At 56.4% G+C, this 19,747-nt stretch overlaps 1 protein-coding gene and 1 long non-coding RNA gene across 6 annotated transcripts; both read right to left on the bottom strand.

Annotated features, from left to right (window-relative positions):
* Window positions 1-579: 579 nt before the first annotated feature.
* Window positions 580-3,760, bottom strand: NTMT1 (N-terminal Xaa-Pro-Lys N-methyltransferase 1). 2 transcript variants are annotated; one of them, XM_074556110.1, is made up of 5 exons: window positions 3,662-3,760; window positions 2,689-2,748; window positions 1,729-1,925; window positions 1,318-1,570; window positions 580-970 (listed from the first exon to the last, which is right to left on the bottom strand). In XM_074556110.1, the coding sequence occupies exons 3-5, from the start codon at window positions 1,888-1,890 to the stop codon at window positions 714-716; spliced, it is 672 nt and encodes a 223-aa protein (XP_074412211.1). In that variant the 5' UTR covers window positions 1,891-1,925; window positions 2,689-2,748; window positions 3,662-3,760; the 3' UTR covers window positions 580-713. The 2 variants fall into 2 exon arrangements, with proteins under 2 accessions (XP_074412211.1, XP_074412212.1); XM_074556111.1 differs by lacking the exon at window positions 3,662-3,760 and adding an exon at window positions 3,514-3,661.
* A 3,673-nt stretch (window positions 3,761-7,433) lies between these two features.
* Window positions 7,434-19,281, bottom strand: LOC113459720 (uncharacterized). Of its 4 annotated transcripts, XR_012583397.1 has the most exons (4): window positions 14,329-19,281; window positions 13,965-14,059; window positions 11,737-11,801; window positions 7,436-11,301 (listed from the first exon to the last, which is right to left on the bottom strand). It is a non-coding gene; the product is annotated as an uncharacterized LOC113459720 (long non-coding RNA). The 4 variants fall into 4 exon arrangements; XR_012583396.1 differs by having other exon boundaries at window positions 7,434-11,301; window positions 11,737-14,089; window positions 14,329-19,270; XR_012583395.1 differs by having other exon boundaries at window positions 7,434-11,301; window positions 11,737-14,059; window positions 14,329-19,269.
* Between the last annotated feature and the right edge of the window lie 466 nt (window positions 19,282-19,747).

Below are 19,747 nucleotides of genomic sequence, written 5' to 3'. Positions count from 1 at the left end.
GCCAAAGAGGAGATGGGGATGTTCAAAGCCAGGTGAAGGTGTGGGGTGCTGGGGGAGCACAGTGTCACAGCAATGGAGCTGGAGGTGACAGGCTGGATGGGTCTGGGAGCAGCTCAGACCACCCCAGTGCACTCCCAGGGTTGCAGGGCTTTGTCTGGGATACTCCCATCCCTGCAGGAGGATGTGAGGGACTCAGGGTCACACACACCTCCCTCCCTTTTTGCTGCCCAGGTAAGAGACCTGCTCAGGGGTTAAAAGGTGAGGCCACTTCAAAGCCCCAGAACCTGGTGTCGCCTCCCCACACCACCACGGGGACAGAGCTGAGGCTGCTCCCCTTTGCCTTACCCAGCTCATTGCTGAGCAGCAGGAAAGGATCAAACCCCCATGCAAGGAACGGAGCCCAGTCCATGCCAAAGGTGCCCCAAGCTCCTGTTCATGAGCAGGGCCCTGTGCACTGCAGTCAGCAACCTGCAGCTGCCCATGGGTCACCTCATGCACTGGAGACCCTCCTGCTCATGACCAGAGCCCCTGAGGGTGGCACAGAGCCAACATGCACCCGACAGACCTCACGTGCAGAAGTGCAACAGCAGGAAAATGTATTTGGCAAACACCTCTTTTCACAAACAGCAGCAACTTGGAAGACAAAGTCCCGTCCTTGTCACCGGCCCCTGGAAGGGCAGTCACGACACGGGAGAGACCTTCTCCCGCTGCCCTCATCTCATGGCAAAGGTGTACACGTGGTAGATCTCATCAGGAAAGTTCTCCTGGCGCTCCTCAGCCAGGAGGTGCAGCCCAGCTCTGCGGATGATCTTATGGACCACGTCCAGGTCCCTGCAGACGCTGCTGTCCACATCGTCCATGATCACACCCTCCTGGGCCATGTTGTCCTTGATGACCACGATGCCGTTGGGCCGCAGGCCGGCACGGCAGCGTTTCAGGAAGTCAGAGAGGTGGTTGTCCGTGAGATGTCCTGGAGGGGCAGAGCAGGGGTTAGAGGGTGACCAAGGGGAGGAAACACAGAAGCTGCATTTGGGATCCCTCCAGAACCAAATACTTGAGACATCTGCAGGGAAAGCTTTAGCTTGGGGATGTCCAGCTTGTGTCTCACTACTCAACTCCATCCAACCCACTCCTCTGCTCTGGCCTCTGAGGGCTTGGGGTAAAAAGTGCAGGGCCCCTCCATGGGCTGGGGGACAGCTGCCCACCCCAGGCCCCCACCCATCCAGGCAGACCTCAGGCTGCATGAAGGTGCATAGGACACCTGTCCCTCAAGAGAAAGGGACAGGCTGGAAAGGCCCCACAAGCAGTGACCCTCACCGATGACCCACTGGATCCAGATGACATCGTAGGAGTTGGGCTCAGGGCTGAAGTCCTGGAGGCCGCAGCAGAAGTAGTTGCGCACCCGCCTGCCCTCCTCGCCCAGGTAGCTCTTGGCCTTGGTGAGGAAGTCCTCTGTCACATCCACCATGTCCACTGTCTTGAAGAGGGGCAGCAGCAGCCGCTTGGTGATCCGGCCGATGCCAGCCCCGCAGTCCAGAGCTCGGGTTGTCCCCGTCCGGTTGGGGCCATCCTGCAACAGCCACCGTGAGGGGTGAGCCCCACTGCGAGGCAGCCACCGAGGAGAAACGGGGCAGCCACACAGAGGATCCCATGGGGCAATTCAGGGGGAAGAGCCCAGCTCCACGCTGGGAGGAGGGTTTTAGGAACACAACAAACTGTGCCACCTACCCGCAGAAACCTCTGCAGGAACTTCCTGGAGCTGTTGATGTCGATGCTGGAGATGTGGCCGTAGCCCCCCAGCATGCCATCCACCGTGGCGGGCACATCCTTCCAGTACTTCTCTGCCTTGGAGTAAAACTCGAACTCGTTCTCCACCACCTCGCTGGTCATGCTGGCCGAGGGCCCACACGGGACTCACTGCTCCCCTGGCATGGGAGAACCCAAACCAGCGAGGAGTGAGTCAGCTCTGCCAGCACCCCACTCTGTTTATCACCCCTTTTCCTCCCCAGGGCTACTGCAAACTACAAAAGCCTTCAGCTGAGAGCAAGAAGGAACAAAGATCTAAATCCCGGTATTTTCTGGAGATCAACAAGCCCAAAACCCCTCCTTGGGCAGATGCCTCAGCCAGAACAGGCATGGCAGAGCCCTGCTCAGCAATACATGCAATTATACAATTATATTTTAAGGCTGACCCATCCTTTTCACCTATTCTGCCTCTCATTTTTCCTGTCTTAATATTTTACAGATTCCATGTTTATGTGTGGCGACAACCCATCAGTCACCTCCAATTACACCTCGAGTTGCTAAAAGTTATCCTGAGCACCTACCTGAGGATTGTAAATCTGAGCCATGACCATAAGTTAGATATTTGCAATATAATAAAGTCAAGGTATAATCAGCAATACAAGCTATAAATCCCCCCCAGGCATCTCATAATTCAAACCACTATGGATTTGATTAACTGCGCTGGGGATTAGAAACTAGATTTAAGGTGGCCAAAGGGTAAATTCAAGGACTTCAAACACCTTTACAAAATAAAGAAATATATAGAGTTCATGGCTTGAATTTGCTGGCAAATACCCCATTAGACACAAAACCTTTTCTATGGCAGCTTAGACAGGTTTGGTGGCCCCACGTGGCCTCAAACAGCCTAGGGACAGGAAAGAGGGACATGGCATCTCAACTTACAGGTCACTGGTGGAAATCCAGTTTGGCTCAGTGGTGCCAGGAGCTGCTCTACGCTGTGATCTAGGAGCAGAGAAGATGGGATTTAAGTGCCAAATCATCCCTCTAGTCCTGTAAGTGTGACCAAGGCCCTAGGAAACCATAGGTAAGGGACACCCCAGCCCCACAGACACACTCCCAGGGAGGCTGGGGACAGGAGCTGCTGCTGCCCCTTAGCTCAGAGGCTGAGCCACGGGTGCATGGAGGGTTGTCCTTCAGTGCTCCTGTCTGTGCTCCAATTTGAGCAGTGCTCCTGTCCGATCTCACGGGCTGGGACTCAGGCTCACCCTCCCGGCAGTGACCCCATTCCTAGGCCTGGGTTTGGCTTGGTGAGTCCCCGCTGACTCATTTTTCAGGTGTCTCAGGCTACCAGCAGAGGCAGAGAGCACCCAGACCCCCTAACCCGAACCTAAACCTGAACCCGAGCCCTGAAACGCGGCCGGGGCCCGCGGAAGTGCGGGTAGGTGAACGCCGGGACTCGCCCCATGGACGCTGCAGCCGCGGGGGGAAGGTCACACGGCGTGGAGGGGTCACCCCGAGCCCCGGGACGGCGGGCAGGCCGGGAGCGGCAGGGCCGGGGGTCCCCAGGCCGAGGGGCTGTGGCTGTGCCGCCATGGGGATACCATCCCGGGCCGGGGGGTTACAGCAGCCCCGTGCGGTACGAGGGGGCGGTTCCCCGGTGCAAGGCCCGGCCCGGCCCTTTCGCCTCCCGCCCACAGGGGCCGGGCCCCCCCCGCGCTCTGGGCCCGCGGCGCTGCGGACCCCGCGGGCCGCCGGCGGCAGCCCTACCCCGGCTCCGGCCCGGGCAGCTCCGCCGGCCCCTCCCGGCCCCCCCCGCGGCCGCGGCCCCTGGAGAGGCGTGCCGGGGGTGCCGGGGGTGCCGGTGCCGCCGCTCCCGCCGCTCCCTCGGGCCGCGACCCCCGGGCCCGCCCGTTACCTCCGGCGGCGGCCGCGCGCTGCCCCCCCCACGGCACGGCCGGCCGCGGGGACCAACCAGGCGGCGGCGTGGCGGTGACGTCACGGTGACATCACGGACGGGACCTGCCCTGCTCTCCCACTGCTGCCCGCGCGGGGGCGCTGCGGGCCGGGGGTGCTCAGTGGCGGGACGGACCGGGCCGGACTGCGACGGTCTGGGACGGACTGGAACAGGCGGGGGAGGACTGGGGCTGACCGGGCAGCCCAAGGGGAGCCCGGTGGTATCCCTTGGTTCTTGAGGGGCAGGTTACCACGGGAGCCCGGCCGACTGGCACTGGGGTGACGGGACCCAGAGTCACTAGAACAAGTAGCCGCGGGGGTGTCATGGTCCGGGCTGCCCGCGTGTCCCCGTCCCGGCTCCTGCTCCTGACCCGGTCCTGTCCCGCCGTTGTCCTTGTCCCGGTCCTTGTCCCGGTCCCGTCCCGTTCCCTCCCGCCGTGTCCCGTCCTGGCTGCCAGGGGGCGCTGTTGTCCCGCCGTTGCGCCCCGGGAACTTCGGAGCGTCCTGAGGGGGAGCGGGACCCGCTCGGGCCCCGGCACCGAACACCGGTAACGATACAGCCGGCACCGACAGAGCCCGGCACCGAACACCCGGTATCGACAGAGCCCGACACCCACAGAACCCGGCACCGACACACCCGGTACCGACACTGCCCGGTACCGACTGACACCCCCAGCACTGGCCCCTCACAAGCCCCGTCCTGTAGAGATGTCCGGTTCGGGCACTGTCCCCTCCGCTCCGGGTGTCCCCAGCTCCCGGTGCCCTCCCCTGCCCGCTCCCGCCGGGCCAGCGCGGGGCGCTCAGGGCTGAGGGCTCAGCACAGCTCTGTCCCCTCCTCAGCACAGCTCACACCTTCCCCTTTGGGGTCTCACCCCACCCCAGCAGGACAGGGGTAACGGGGCCTGGGGGTGCCCAAGGAAGAGGATTGCTGTGGGGACAGTGACAGTGACAAGGCTGGGTTGGCTACAGCTGTTTCTGTGGGGAATGGAGGCTGGTGTGGATTCTCTGCTGTCTAATATGACCCGAGTCCTTCCCTCATCTTCCCCAGAAACTGAATTTCACAAAACCTGTAGGGACAAAATCTGCTTGAAGGCACCCAAAGCTGTCAGAGGGCAGTGGCCAGAGGGGCAGAGCTGCATGGGCACAGGGGGAGCAGGGCCATCCCCAGCACCTGCCTCTCCCAAAATGTCCTAATGGCCCAAACAAGGCCTTGCTGTCCCCAAAATGGAGCTGCTCAGCCCATGGCCATCCAGAAATCCATGGCACAACCAGGATGTGGCCTTAGGGATAGAGCGCCTTGCCATGAGACATATGCAGAAATAAAGTCCCCACCTTTGGGCAAGCAAACAGCAGCCTGGGACAGTTTTTGGGCCCCCAGGTCCCCTGAGTCCCTGTGAAAGGAGCTGAGTGTGCTGGGGACAGCAGTGACCTGAGCTGGGGCTCAGTGCTGACACCAGGAGTGTGTGTTTAGTCAACTGCAGAGCAGGGACACAGTAGGAGCATCTCTATGCACAAAAACACTGCTTTTTGCAGTTTGGTTTTCATGTTTTAGGGAAACAAGGCTCTTTGTCACCAGGGAGGGGACACTCAGCACAGGGTGGTGGCACCTTGCTGCCCACAGGCAGGAGGGGTGTTTGGGAGGTGCATGGGGGTGAGTGTCCCCATGCACAGGCACCTGAATGACCCAAACCCACCACTTTTCCCCTCACCAGAGCTGCCAGCAGCCATTGCATCGCTCCAGTTGTCACCTGTGTTTTCAAGCAGGCAATGGGCGCCTGCCATCCATGCCATGTACCTTCCATGGTGTCTGCAGTATTTGCTGCCTTTGCTTCCCCAACAAAAGGCACTTTTATGCTTTATTTCACTGAGTTGCACTGGGGCTCCTGAAGGCTCTTTCCATTAAGCCCCAGCCACCTCCTCCATCCTCCCCTATTGCCAAAACCCTTCGTGATGGCAGGAAGGGAATTGTGCTCCCATCCCCTCCAGGGGCTGGGGCTCTGCTTTGGCCCCTCAGGTTACAAGGAAACCTGCAGGAGTTGCCTTAGCTCAGGGGCAGATCTTGTTTGCAAACGTTTCCTTTGATTTTACATTGTTATTGTTATTAATTTCATTAAGGTAACAGAGTGTGGCTGAAAATTAAGAGGAAAACTAAAGTGAGTGTCCCTGAGCTTGCCATGTTTCTGAGCCCAGCTGGGGATGAGGGTCCCAGCATTGAGTCCCACTCTCTGCTGGAGACAGCTCCAAGCTTGGGGCCAGTTTGTGCAAAGCCAAATCTGCAAAAACGAGCAGCAGCAGCAGCAGCAGCAGCAGCAGCCCCAGCTCCAGCCCCGCCGCAGAGCCGCCCGTGCCTTCCTGGGCTCAGCTGCCTCCCCGTGGCCACTGCTGCTGGGAAATGCTTTTCCTCTGACGGGTTTCAGTCTTGTCACTCAGTGATTCCTTGTGTGAGGAGACAGAAAACACCCCCAGACCCCTCTCTCCAGCCCATTTGTTTCCCTGCACACCCTCCCTCCTGCTCCCACTTGCTCGCCACCTTCCAAGGCAATCATGGTGCTGCGATTGCTCTTCAGGAATATTTTTTTTCTTTTCCCCAGGTGCCTAATCACCCTTATTACCCTTTTCTGATTAATTAATTCTAATTAATTTTGCACTATCATTTTTGAGAAGAGGTGACCAGGACGGCACATGTTGTTGCAGGTGATTTGCAAGGCAGGTCCTGCAGTGCCAGCACAGCCCTTCCCTCAGTGCAGTTTAACCCAGGTCCAGGTGGGCACCTCCTGCCTCTTTTGCTGCCATTGATGGCAATTAACAGAGCACTGAAACCTCCAAGGGAGGAGGGAAGAGCCCTGAGGGGCTTTCCTGGGAACCACAGGGGATGTTCCCATCTCCTCTGCTCTGCCTCAGCAGCAGGGTTCAACCCTGGCCAAACATGGTTCAAACCATGTCCATGTTTGCCCAGCTCCTTCAGCCAGCTCTGTGTGCCATGGCCAAGGCTTGGGAAGTCAGAATAAATTAGGTCAGGGCTTCTCCATGCTCTGCCAAGAGCCACCAAGGCGCTCAGAAGCACAGCAGAGACTGGATCCCTTTGTCTTCCAGCACTGATGCCAGGCCTTATCCAGGTACCAGCACTGATGCCAGGCCTTATCCAGGTACCAGCAGGGGCTTCACCTGGCTTGCCCAAGGACCTTTGTAGCCAAAAGCTGGCATGGTTTGGGAGATTCTGCCCTTTAACACAGATGCTTTGGGGACAGAGGTCGTTGTTCCTTTAGTGTTTGTTCCAGAAGCAGCTCCTGATCTTCACCTCATCCCAAGTGCCCAGCAAAGAGGGGGGACATGGGCTGGGGTCTGCAGACACACTCTGCCCTTGTCAGAGCTCCCATGTCCCTGTCACCAGCCCCTGGCCACTGTCCCCAAACAGTCTGGAGCTGGTCAGGCACTTCTGCTGGCCAGGAGTCCACCCAACACTGCTCAGGGCCGGGACTGTCCATCCCACCTCGCTCCCTCGGCTGCTGGCTCCTGTCAGGAGGCTGCAGCACCACCACCAACACTGCTGAATCCCCCAGCAGCCCAAAATATAAACACCATATTTATTATATAGTGGTATATATATATATAAAACTCCATATTTATTATATATTATATTATATTATATTATATTATATTATATTATATTATATTATATTATATTATATTATATTATATATTTATGTATATTATATATATTAACCCCGTATTTATTATATGTAGTATAGTAGATGTGATAGACTATAAACTGCAGCTAGTAGATAATGTGTATAGTGAATATATATAAATACTATAGTGAATATATACAAATACTATGTGTACAAATACCATATATATAAATACTGTGTATATAAATGCCATATATATAAATACAATACATATATATATAAATACAATATGTGCATAATATTGTGAATATAACTGTGTACATATATGTATATATACATATATATATAGTGTAAATGGACCATTTATTCCTACATATATTATATATACAGCATACCATATACATAATTCATATATACACATGTATTTGTATACTAGATAGGCAGATAGATATAGGTATAAACATATGTATAGGTACAGAGATATAGATACATAGATGTACAAATATACATACGTACATACATAATATAAAAAACATTTTAATGTGTTTGTATGGTGTACAGGTTTTGGTGAGAGAAAAGGGGGAGAGAGGGAATATGTGTGTCCTGGTTCCCTGGCCAGTGCAGAGCAGTGAAGAGGAAGAGGAGGGAGGCACAGAGGAAAGGTACAGCAGGGAGGAAAAGAGAGAGAATACAAACTGCTCCAAGTTACAAACGCTCCCCTCTTTGATTAATTGTACTTTCTGTTTGATAAATGTTACTCATGAGTATAAAATATGCAAAGCACTTAGCAAGTTCACACTGTTTAAAGAACTCAACTAACTAAATTAAAATTCGATGATAGAACAGAGCTGCTGAGGAGCAGCGTGGCAGCGCTGTCTGGGGAGCCAGCCCTGGGCCATGGCCACGCCATCCTGCCGTGCATCCCTCCCTGGAAACCCAGCCACAGCCTCATCCAGCCCAGGGACATGGGAGAGTTTGGTGAGGCCATGGGTGGGGATGGCTTGTGTGGTCCCCAGGGCCCTGGTTGGGTCCCTGTGGGCTGGGAGGATTCCAGAGCATCCTCAGCCCCAGCCCTGGCATGGGGATGTTTGCTGGCTGGGGTGAGGCAGGGCTAAATTGCTTTAATTTCTAAGATCTAACTATTGCATCCAAGAAACCTGCTCCAGTCACACAGTGGCTCCAGTCTACCACCCAAACCCCAGACCAGGGGTTTTATGGCACTGCTGAGCCCCAGTGCAGCCCCCCACAGTCCCACCACATCACCCTGCTGAGTGACACTTCCCTGCCCACTCTCAGTGCTGTATCCTTCCAGCCCATTGGAAAAAAACAGCTCAGCCCCTCTTGGCTTTCCCAAAATGGCAGCTGAGCCCCCTCAGGTGACAGGGAGAGCCCTGGCATGGCAAGGCTGAGGGATCCAGTCCCTCTATGGGGGTCCTGCCAGGTTCTGTCTCTGCTGGGGGATGCAGCGAGCACTCTGGGGAGGATGAGGTGTGCCCTGGGAGGATGCAGAGGGAGGATGCAGTGTGGGTACCAAGCAGTGTCCCTGGCTCCCAGTGCATGGTATATTTGCACTGGCCACACTGCCCAGCTCTCTGCCTTGCCATCCTGGCTGAGCAGGGCTCGCTGGAGGCAGCTGGGCTTCCAAAGCAGCAGCAGCAGCTGTGTCAGGCAGGTAGCAGCTCCCTCCTGCCTGCAGTTGAGAGGAGAAAGAAAGAGGAAAACCTGGCCTGGATCTGGCCTGACTGAGCTCTTCCCTCTGATTCAACAACCCCACTGGAGAGGTTTAACTCGCTGGACAACCCACGGGACCCCAAGCCACCATCACTGTCTCACAGCACCTCACTGGAAACCTAAAATCATCCTAAAACAGCCTTAACAGTGATGGAGCTGCTTCAAATTCATAATTTCTGTGATGCCAACAAAACCAGACAGAATGCTGGTGCTGGTGGGAAAAACTCGTCAAGTCTTTGTGCCATGGGGTGTTTCTTCACCTCCTCATTCTCCTGCCAGCCCTCCAGCCAAGCCCAGCTCTCAGGGCAAGAAGATGCAGGAGGAAATGAGCAGGACAGAGGGATTTGACCAGGGGAAAGAGAATCCTTTTCTCCAAAGACTGAAGTCTTCACTAGCTGAAAGAATCCCACTGCGAGGCACGACCCTGCACCTCCGACGGGCAGAGCCTGAAATAACCCGCACTTTGCAAAACTTGCTGGGAGATTTGGGCAGGCAGGGACGAGCTGGTGTGGCACCACAAGGCGCTGCTGCGGAGCCAGCCCCGAGCTCAGCCCCGATCCCATCCCCAAACCCAGCCCCGAGCCCCGGAGCCCCCGGCACATCCCATTGCGGCACGGCCGATGCCGCTCGCCGTGCGAAGGAGCCGGCTCAGCTTATCCTTGCAGTTTGAGCAATGATTTCGCCCCCGTGAACCCACCCGGCTGTAAATCCTGGCACAGACAAGCCCCAAACATTCATTTCAGGCAACGCAGTTTGTGTCATCTCGGCATTAGCATTTGCACTCTTATTAATTAATACTTGTTAAACCAGGACTAAAAATAAAGCTCTCGGCTCCCCGTCTCAGCTCACGCCTGCTTGCCCTCGCCCGGCTGGGCTGCGGCGGGCTCAGCACCCAGCTGCTCCCTGCTCCAGAGCCAGGGCTGGAGGAAAAGGACTGTGGTGAAGCAGGAATCCTGCTAAAGGAAAATCACCCTTTCTGCACCACCCTGGTGGGACAAACCAGCCTTCCCGACCGTGGCTGTGGGATTGGGGGAATGACAGGGACAGCAGCACGCACAGCATTTAACTTTTTTGTTTTTTCCATTCCAGCTTCTGAATTTGTTTTTCTTTTGCTGCCTTTTTTCTTCCTGGGCTGGGCCAGCCTTGGTTGCACTTCCCATTCAGAGCTGATTTCATTTCCCAGGCAGGACATCCCGGAGGGCTCGTGTTCAGGAAGGAAATGGTTCATCGTGGTGGGCCAGGTGAGCTCAGTGCCTGCACACAGGCAGGTGCTGCCACCGCTGCCTTCACAGCATCCAAAAGTTTCTTTTTCCTGCCTGGGACTGGTACTGCCCATCAGCATCCCTTTGGATGCAAAGCAAGTGGCTGCACCTGTGGGTTAGTGCTGCTGCTGGGGCACCTGTGTAGGAAAAAAGGGCCTGAAATGGGGGCTGGAAAAGCTTTTGGGGAACCCCAGGGGTGAAACCCAGCTGGGTTTGGGCACAGGTCATGGTGCTCCCCACCACAATCCAGCCAACCATTAAACCCACCAGGCTCCAGTTTCCTCTGTTCCCAATTTCCCAAGCTCTTGGGCCCCTTCAGAGCTCATCTGAGAAAAGAAAGCAAACTCAGATCAAACACCTTCCTGTATAGATTCTATAGATTGCACATGAATCTACACAGACCTATGGAGCACTCAGAGCCAAGGCTGGATGGATGAGGCTGTGCCAAGCACAGGGAAGGCAGCCTGGCCTGCAATATTTAATAACATTAATGATAATAACAGTAATAATAGTAATAATAACAACAGTAATTTGTTAGTTAACCGTTATTAATGAAAAGCAAGCCTGCAAATTGTCACTCCAGGAAAGCCCAAGGTCACCAATCTGCTTGACTTAAATCACCAAACCCGGTAACTCTTGGCCATTCCTCTGCCTTGGGTGTTCTTCCCAGAGCCCCTTGGCTTTAATCTGCAGAGCAGAGCTGGAGCTCAGGATGCCATCCTCCTTTGCTGTGCTGTGACAGCAGCCAGGTGTGGATTTGGGGGGGCTGTGGGATTCCAGGTATGGATTTGGGGGATGCCAGGTGTGGATTTGGGGGACTCCAGGTGTGGATTTAGGGGGTGGAGGGGCTCTCTCAGGCCAGGCTGTTGGAAGGAGAAGCTGATGGCCAGGCTGGGTACCAGGGCTGGCAGCAGGAGCAGCACTTGGGGATGCAGCACAGCTCACACGCGTTGGGAGTGAATGTTAATGGTGCCGAGCTCCTGGGAGAAATGATCAAATTCTTTGAATAAAGCGGGTAGGAGAGGAAGGGGAGGGGGAGGAAGGGAAAATAACTCCACAGATTAATCCTGCTGATGAAAATTAAAAGTGGGCATTGCTGAGCCAACCCCAAAATGAGCAGCTTTGGAGCCACAGCTCAAGCTCAGCCTGGGCTGGGTCTGCCTGAGCCCCCAGACCCCCAATGGGTTCAGCCAGGGGCTCCCTGCGTGGCCTTGGGACAGGATCAGGTCCCAGGGCTGTGAAGGGATGTGCTAATCCTGCTGTGAGCAGCCCCCCTCCAACAGCGTTCATCTTCATCCCTGGTGCCTTCACTTCACCCAGAGGGCAAGTGAGCATCCAGAATTGTGAGGTTCATTTCAATAGCAATTTTTTTTAAATAAAATGTTGTGAGCTTTTAATTAATTTGCATTAACTACCTTGAGCTTTAAAGACTTGGTATTGTTGACTGTGATCTCTGGTGAGGGTGGTTCCAAAGGTTCTCCTGCACAAAAAGAAGGCAGAGACTCAGCAGTGATCACAGGACTCAGGGAGCTGCTGCTTTAAAAGAAAATAAGGTAAAAGTTTGGGAGTGGACCATGGCATGAGCTGCAGGATACAACCCGGCCAGGAGCAGCTTCCTCCTGCCCTGCTCCTCCTGGAGCTGGAAAACCTCCTGTGGAGCCCAGGAAGTCCCGCGGGAGGGAAGTGACTCCAGCACTCCCAGGGTGGCTCCGGGGGCACAAAGGGACTTTCCTTGGCTTGAATCACCATGGGCACATTGGCTGGAGCTGCAGAGGGCCCAGGGCTCTGAGCTGGGGGCACAGAGAAGCTTCAGAGCTCTGTGCTGGGGTTGGGGCGGCAGCAATCCCAGGGGGACACCCATGGGTGGGATTCCCCTCATGTCCTGCTCAGCTGCTCCCCCTTTCCCTGCTGCCTGCTCCGTGCTGCCAGCCAGCCCCTCTCCCTGGCTGTGATTTCATTTTGATCTCGGGCTGCCTCCCTCCCTCTCTCCCTCCCTCCCTCCATCCCTCCTCCCTCGCTGGCTGCTGCCAAGTCCGCAGGTTCCCGCTGTGACCTTGAGCCGCTTTCTGGAGCCGCTCGTGGGTTCTTAAAGGAGCCAGGGGGTCTCCCACCACCTCCCTCCTGCTGCCCCAGACTCCAGCCCAGCCATGCACTGCCCACCCTGGGCTTGGGGGGAACAGGGAGTGAGAGCAGAAGCCCCCCAAGGACACAAAAATTGGGAGAGGGTGGGCGTAGCCAATTCTGTGGCTGCAGAGTCATAGGTTGGCCACACTCACCACCAACTGCTGTGCATTCTCTGAGGTCAAACAGCCACTGGGATGGGGGTTCCTGGCCACCAGTCCCAGCTCTGTGCACGGGGTGGAGGGGACAAACTTGTCCATCTCACCTTCCTCCACGAAACAGGCTCAAATAACCCACTAGGCATCCCCTCAGACTGCAAGAAAATCCCCTTCCACCCATACTGTACCATTAAAGACATTCTAGGGTTTGTACTTTCCCTACTCATCTCCCCAGCCCTGTTCTGCCCCAACCTCTGAGGTGATCCAGCCCCCAGCTGAGTGTGGTACCCATAGAGAGTGGTGGCATGGCAGGTGTGGGGGTGCTTGGGCTGGGGGTGCTCCCACTCCCCTCTCAGCAAAAGGAGGGTCCATGGCCCTCCCTGGCTGTGCCATGGCTCTTGAAGCCCCACAGGCTCCAGCTGTACCAGGGAGAGCTTGAAAATGAATGTGGCAGCTCCTCTCCAAGCCACGGGGCAGATGGAGCTGTGCAGAGATGCTCCTGAGCTCCTCCCTGCCCCACGTGTGTCTGTGCCAGCACAGAGTGACCCAGGGGGAAGCTGCTGCTGCACCCAGCAGTGGGTGCTGCACAGAAACCCCAAATCCCACGAGCATCCCTCTGCTCCAGTGAGCAAGACAGAAACCCCTCAAGATGCCCTCACTCCAACTCCTAAAGCCACATCAAACCCACCCAGGGAAATAATTCTGCAGGTTAAACCCCATGTGGGATGTGGCATGGCCCATGGGGAGTCTCAGCTCTTGGGATGAGCCTGAGAAGCCAAAAAGCCCCTCAAAGTGCAAACAGCTCTGGTGTGGACATGCACATGGAGACTCTCCTCATGCCACAGAGGTTTTAAGCTGTGATTTAGCTAGACTGGACAGGCTGAGATTCCAGCCTTGCTTGCCCAGTCCAGGCCATACTAAAAGCTCCATCAGCCAGAGAGGACCCCAATCAATAGGAGCCTTCAAGGCAAGTCATAAAACTTTGAAATTATGCAGGCAGCTCTCAGTGCTCCACAGCAAAGGCAGTCTTTAATTCATGGGGATGCTCCTGGGGAACCAGTGAGAGGGCTCTTAAATAAGGGAACAGAACAAGGGGCTGCACTGCTGCCACCCTCATGGGGTGCACAGGGCTTGGATGGGCTCAGGAGGTGCTGCAGTGACAAACCCACAGCTGAGCCTTCCTCCCTGCCCTGCCCAAGCACCTCATGCACAACCCACTGGAGGTGCTGCAGAAACCCAGAGGTGCCTCCAGACCCCACCTTTGAGCATCTCTAAGTCCCAGGGAGAGCATGCAGCACCCCTGTCTGCACCTCACAGGGATTGTGGAACTCCATCATCCTGGGGACCCCAAAACCACACAATACCTGTGAGCTGGGAACCAGCAGCACCTTCTGCCTTGGAGCTCATGGTGGCTCACAACAGCATGGGCAGGAGCAGGAAAGGATGTCCTCAGACTCCTCTGTTATAGATATAGAGGGAAACTGAGGCACTGCAGAGTTGCAGAAGCAGAAGGGATAAAGGATTGTTGCAGGAGAAACTCAGTAAGGTCCTTGACCCAGAACAGACCAATCACTCGGGGAATAAAAACCCAGGGGAAAAAAAAGACCATAAAATGTAGGAGTCACATTTGGACCACACAAAGGCACCAACAGGCCACCAAAAGTCACAACACAGCAGCCAAAGCATCCCTGGGAGCCCCTTATCCCACAAGGAGAGGAGAAATCTCACCTCTGCCACCTTCACCCACGCTGCTGGGGCCGGTGCTGTGCACAAGGAGCCGGGTCCAGCCCCTGGGTGGCAGGGACCGAAGTGCTCCGGGCTGCTGAGGCAGCACAGGAGGCTCAGCCCTTGTCCCCAGCGTGTGGGGCCAGCTGGGGACAGCCCAAGCTGACATCCCACCCAGCGAGGGGATGGGGACACAGCCCCAGCTCAGGCAGCGCCACAGCAGGAGGAGGAGGGAACGGAGTGGGATCGGGAAGGAGAGAAGGGAGGAGAGGGAAGAAAAGGAGAAAAATGAGTTTTCCTGCTGCCCCAGCGGTGTGGCGATTGATCGGGTGCAGGCTGGTGTGGAGCGGTGCTGAGAGCCTCATTCCCCACCGCCGGCTCACAATTATTGGAAAAAACCCGGCGCTGCTGCTGCAGTGAAATTAGTTATTGATCTCTTGTCTGGGTGACAAGCGCGGGGCCGGGGCTGCTCTCCCACCGCCCAGCCCAGCCCAGCCCAGCCCTGCCCCGGGAGGGACCGGAGCTCCCCGGGCCCACCCGGCCCCAAAGCCGCTCCCCACGGAGGTTTTGCCCACCCCACTTCATGCAAGGAGGGTGTCAGGGGGAGAGAAAGGATGGGACCATGAGTGCTGACAGCCCCCGGCCATGCAGAGCTTCGCCCCCGCACCCGCCACCATCTCCTGTCCCCCGGGATTGGGGTCAGGCTGTCCTGAGCCCTTTTCCATTTCCCGATAACCTGGCTATCGCCGAGGGAGATAAGGCAGAGGGAAATCAGGCAGCCAGAGCGCTTTTGTTGTCTGGGAAGGCTCAGCACATCTCTGGCTGCAGCTGGAGCAGCCCCGGCTGGGGCAAACCCTGCCTGCTCTTCCCAGGGGAACTTTCAACGTTTCAATAACAAAAATCGGGTATTTATTTTCTTTTTTGTAATTCCTGGCGGGAGGCAGGAACAACAGGGGACATTTCAAACAATCCTGTTTTCTTCCAAACTTAGTCACCGGAGAAACGCTTTGCCCCGGGGCAAATCAGGGCTTTGGTTTCCAGAGGGGTTTGTTTGGAGTCTCACCTTTGCTCAGAGTTCATCAAGGTGTTTCTTGTCACTGGCAGGGACGGGCTTGAGGCTGAATCTCGAGTCTCCTTCAGGGTTGTTTGAGCGTTCACAGGATTTTTTCCCATCAGTATTTTGCCCCAAAAAGCAGCTCCCTGAAGTGATCCCTCCCCGAGGTGTAATTAAAGTGGCTTTTGGGATGTAAATGAAAAGCCAGGTGATGGGTTCCTGAGGGCCAGAGGTCACTGTGAAACCCACATAATCTTAACTTGGGCTTCTGTCGGGTCGCTGTGATGGGGATGCAGCCGGTGACCCTCGGCTGGAAGGTGCCACGGGTGGTGGCTCTGAGCTGGCACCTGGGGGTGCCCACAGGGACCTGGTGGCACTGGCCATGCACAGAGCCTGCAGCGTGTGCCGGTGGCACGATGGACACAGCGGGGACAGGATGGACCAGGACCTATCCCATCAGTAGCTCTCAGGGACGGGCAGACAGTGCCAGATATGTGACAGGCAACGGGGACAATGTCTGGAGGCCACCAAGGGACACCAGGATGGCTCATGTGCTGTCCCCAAGCCCTGTGGCAACGGGCACAGGCAGCTCTCACCTCCCTCCTGCCTCTCAGCATCCCAAGCAGGCAAGACCCTGTCTGCATGTGTGTCCCTGGGGAGGCTGAGGGATCCTGGCCCCTTTCCCAGCCCCAGACAAAAGCCTGGGAACAAAAGCCCGCGGGATGCGGGAGGCATCTCCCGGCCGGGGGGTATTTGTTTAGCCCGGGGGGGAGGTGAAGAAGGGAGAGGAAACTGCATTTCAAAGCGTTTCACCCTTTGAAAACCCTTCACAGCCCCCCCAGTGCCCTCTGCATGGCCCTGGTATCCCTGCGAGAGGACACCGAGTCCCCTCCGGCCACCTCCGCGGCTCTGCTGGGAAGGGAATAAGAAAGATGTGGAAAGTAAAAAAAAAAAAAAAAAAGGAAATGCAGCCAGGAGGAGGGAGCAGATCATCGCTGCGGGAGCATTTCTGTGGCTCAGCCCCTCTCGGGGTGGGGAAGTTGGAGCCCCAGCTCCAGGGACTGACTGCTGGGCTGAGAGTGAGCTTGAGAATTCATGTGCTTCTCCCCAGTTGTCTTCATTTTGACAATCACACTGTTGGGTTTTTGGGGTGGGGATTATGCTGGGGATGGATCAAAACCTGCACCTGGTCCCTTCCCAATCTACCAAGGGAACACAGCCCCTTCCCAGTCTACCAAGAGATCTGAGCCCCGGCAGAAGGTTGGCAGAAGCCACCAGCCCAAGCCCATCTCTGCCCAGGCTTCTCCAAGAGGGTGCCACCAACACAGGGAGGGCTCTGGCCACCTATAGTCATTCTCAGGCTACTTTTGCAGGTCCCCTCTCCATATCCAACATCCCAGCACACACAAACCCTCAGCACCTCCAGCCCTGGCTGTGACAGCAGCCTGTGCCACAGGGACACCACACACATCAGGTCTCAGGTTTCCTGGGGCTGTTTCTGTGTTTCACCACCCTAAAAACACCTATTTCCTCCAGGATGTGCAACAGAAACAGCCTCTGGCATCTTCTCCTGAGAAGCAGCTTCCCAGTTTGCAGCTGGGCACTGTCCCAGTGAGTTCCCCTCACCCTGTCCCTGCACAGGAAGGCACCGTGCGAGGCCCCAAACCTCCCAAAGCCCAGCAAAGGTGGGATGTGGATCCCAGGCACTCCTGCCACCCTCCAGAGCTCAGCATTCCGTAGAGATGAAGTGGAGAGAGGTGCAGACAGCAGTGCTGACCACATCCAGGGCTCTCCGGGCTCCTCTCCCCTCGGACGCGCGGGCGGACGCCGAGCCCACGCCGGCAGCGGCGCTGGGCAGATGGAAAGACCAAATGATGGCTTTGCAGGGGGCCTGGGATTTGTTTGAGCCATCTCTGTCTCAGTGAGTGACTTCGAATAACGGATACACTTGAGAAAATCGCCATCTGCTCCCGGACAATTCGCAACCAGAGGAAAAGGTGAAATAAATTCAGCGACTGTATTATCCGCCCGTCCGCGGCTCCGACAGCAGGGTCAGGCTTTGTGCAGCGTCCTGAAAGTGATTTGGGAATGAGAGGATGGTTTGGGATGAGCAAAGAGCAGACAGGCAGAAAAGGATGGAAGAGTTGAGGCCCTGGGATGTTGTGCCCACAGCAGGGCTCTCCTGGCATCCCGGGTTTGGTGAGTTTGGCAGGAAGACAAAATCTCACCAGATCTTTTTTTTTTTCCCATCTCTGAATTTTGAGTGCCTCCTGCTTCCAGCTGGGCTGGAAATACCACAAAAACAGATGCTACAATGCAGCAGATTTTGTGTTTCAAACACTGGAAGAAATCAGACATGAAAAATAAATGCAGGGGGCTGCAGTGGCTGGGCTGGCGATGAGGCTGAGGGCACTTGGAGAGCCCTTGAACCCACAGCCCAGCCCATGCCAGCTCAACTGCTCCAAAAATCAAACCTTTCATCCTCAGCAAAGCAAACCCACTTCCAGGAGCAGATAAAAATGCCCCCTGCATCTCTGCTTGGCCATGCTGTGAGCCCAGAACCCACACAATGCTTAGACTGCTGTTTTTCTTGCAATTATCGGGGGATGAATCTTTGCCCCAGAGTCACAGCACTGTGCAGCAGATCCTGTCAAGGGATCCCTGGTGCTTCCAGCAGAACCTCACTGGGGGAGAAAAACCCTCAGAGTTTGATCTTGCAGGGGCAGGAGGAACTGGGGAGGAACAGGGCTGGATGTGACCATTTTTGGTGCCCTTTTACTCTTGGCAAGCCCAAAGTGAGGGTGCTCAACACTAACACTGCCCTGCATTGTGCCTGCACAAAAAGGAGCCTGTTGCACAGATGATGATGGAATTTCTGCCTTTTCCTCCTCACTGGACTTTACCTGGGCATGAAGGTGTGTTTGGCACCTGGGGAACACCACCCAAACCGGCCCCACCAGGCATTGCCTTGGCCAATGCAACCACCTCAACCCAGGCCAGCCCTCCCCAGTGGGGACACAGCCATGGGGTTGGGTGGGACAGCCTGGCTCCCCCCAGCCAGCCCCTGTTCCCAGGGAGGGGATCCTGCCCTGCACATCCCAGACACCACACTGGACCCGTGGGGCTGCCACAAGCCAGGGATAAACCCTCCTGAGGGGCAGGGGCTGCCAGTGCTAGCATGGGCGTGCTGACGTGTGGGTGCAGACAGAGCCCCCCCGATGTGTTTGCTGCCAGCACAAGAGATAAAACTCTCATTTATTTGGAGAGGCAGGAGGTGGGTGCTTCTGAGAGAGAAAAACGACTGTGACCCAGCCCAGACGCCTGACTGGGTGTCACTGGGGACCCTGTGCAAGGTCCTGGAGGGCACTGCAGCCGCACCCTCTGGCCTGGGGCTCGGTGTGTGCTGTGCCTGTCACAGCTGTCCCCTCCTCACGGTGGCGACTGGGACAGGTCCCCACCTGCATCCCTAAAGGTTTCCTGCCAAGAGCCACGGGCAGCTCCTGCTCAGCACCGGGAGGGAAAGAGTGCCTGAGAGCAGGAGCCCAGCTGGCACCCTGAGGGGTGAGGATGGAGAGGAAGCAGAGGATGAGGATGAAGAGGAAGCAAAGGATGAGGATGCAGAGGATGAGGATGCAAAGGATGAGGATGAGGATGAGGAAAGGGCGGAAGCATAGGATGAGGATGAAAAGGAAGCAGAGGATGAGGGTGGAAAGGAAGCGAAGGATGAGGGAGGGGAGGAAGAGGAGGATGAGGAAAGGGAGGAAGCAGAGAATGAGGATGAGGAGGAAGCAGAGGATGAGGATGGAGAGGAAGAGGAGGATGAGGAAAGGAAGGAAGCGGAGGATGAGGATGGAAAGGAAGTAGAGCATGAGGATGGAGAGGAAGCGGAGGATGAGGATGGAGAGGAAGCAGAGGATGAGGACGAAGAGGAAGCAGAGGATGAGGATGGAGAGGAAGCAGAGGATGAGGAGGATGAGGATGAGGATGAGGATGAGGATGAGGATGAGGATGAGGACGGGGAGGCAGGCGGGGTGGCAGGGCAGACCGTGTAGCCGGGCGGCAGCGAGCGGGAGCGGGCAGGCGAGGCGGCGCGAACGAGGGAGAGGGAGCAGAAATCTGTTGGCCAGGCTGCGCGCTCCGCTGTCAGCCGGCTCTGATTAACGGGCTGCCTTCCAGCTCCGCGCCGGCTGCGTTCCTGGCAGCAGCGGAGCCCCCGGCTTCCTGCCGTAGGAGTGGCTCGCTGAAAGGTTACATTTGCACAATGTGCCGCTGGAAAAGCGGTGCCAGAGGTTGCAGGCGGGGGAGCCGGGCGAGCGGGCGAGCAGGCAGCTCCGCTCTGCCTGTGTAATGGAAAAAACCCTCTGGGGA

This window comes from Zonotrichia albicollis, chromosome 21 (genome assembly GCF_047830755.1).
Source record: "Zonotrichia albicollis isolate bZonAlb1 chromosome 21, bZonAlb1.hap1, whole genome shotgun sequence".
NCBI lineage: Eukaryota > Metazoa > Chordata > Aves > Passeriformes > Passerellidae > Zonotrichia > Zonotrichia albicollis.
The sequence above is the reverse complement of the archived record's forward strand: the minus strand, read 5'-3'. Positions and strand labels throughout refer to the sequence as shown.

What these genes read in the sequence shown, in the direction of transcription:
- NTMT1 (XM_074556110.1), bottom strand. Translation starts at nt 1,890, where the DNA reads ATGACCAGCGAGGTGGTGGAGAACGAGTTCGAGTTTTACTCCAAGGCA. An exon ending in TCCTGCAGAGGTTTCTGCGG is followed by an intron (nt 1,571 to 1,728) that starts GTAGGTGGCACA and finishes TGGCTGTTGCAG; the next exon opens with GATGGCCCCAACCGGACGGG. An exon ending in CTGGATCCAGTGGGTCATCG is followed by an intron (nt 971 to 1,317) that starts GTGAGGGTCACT and finishes CTGCCCCTCCAG; the next exon opens with GACATCTCACGGACAACCAC.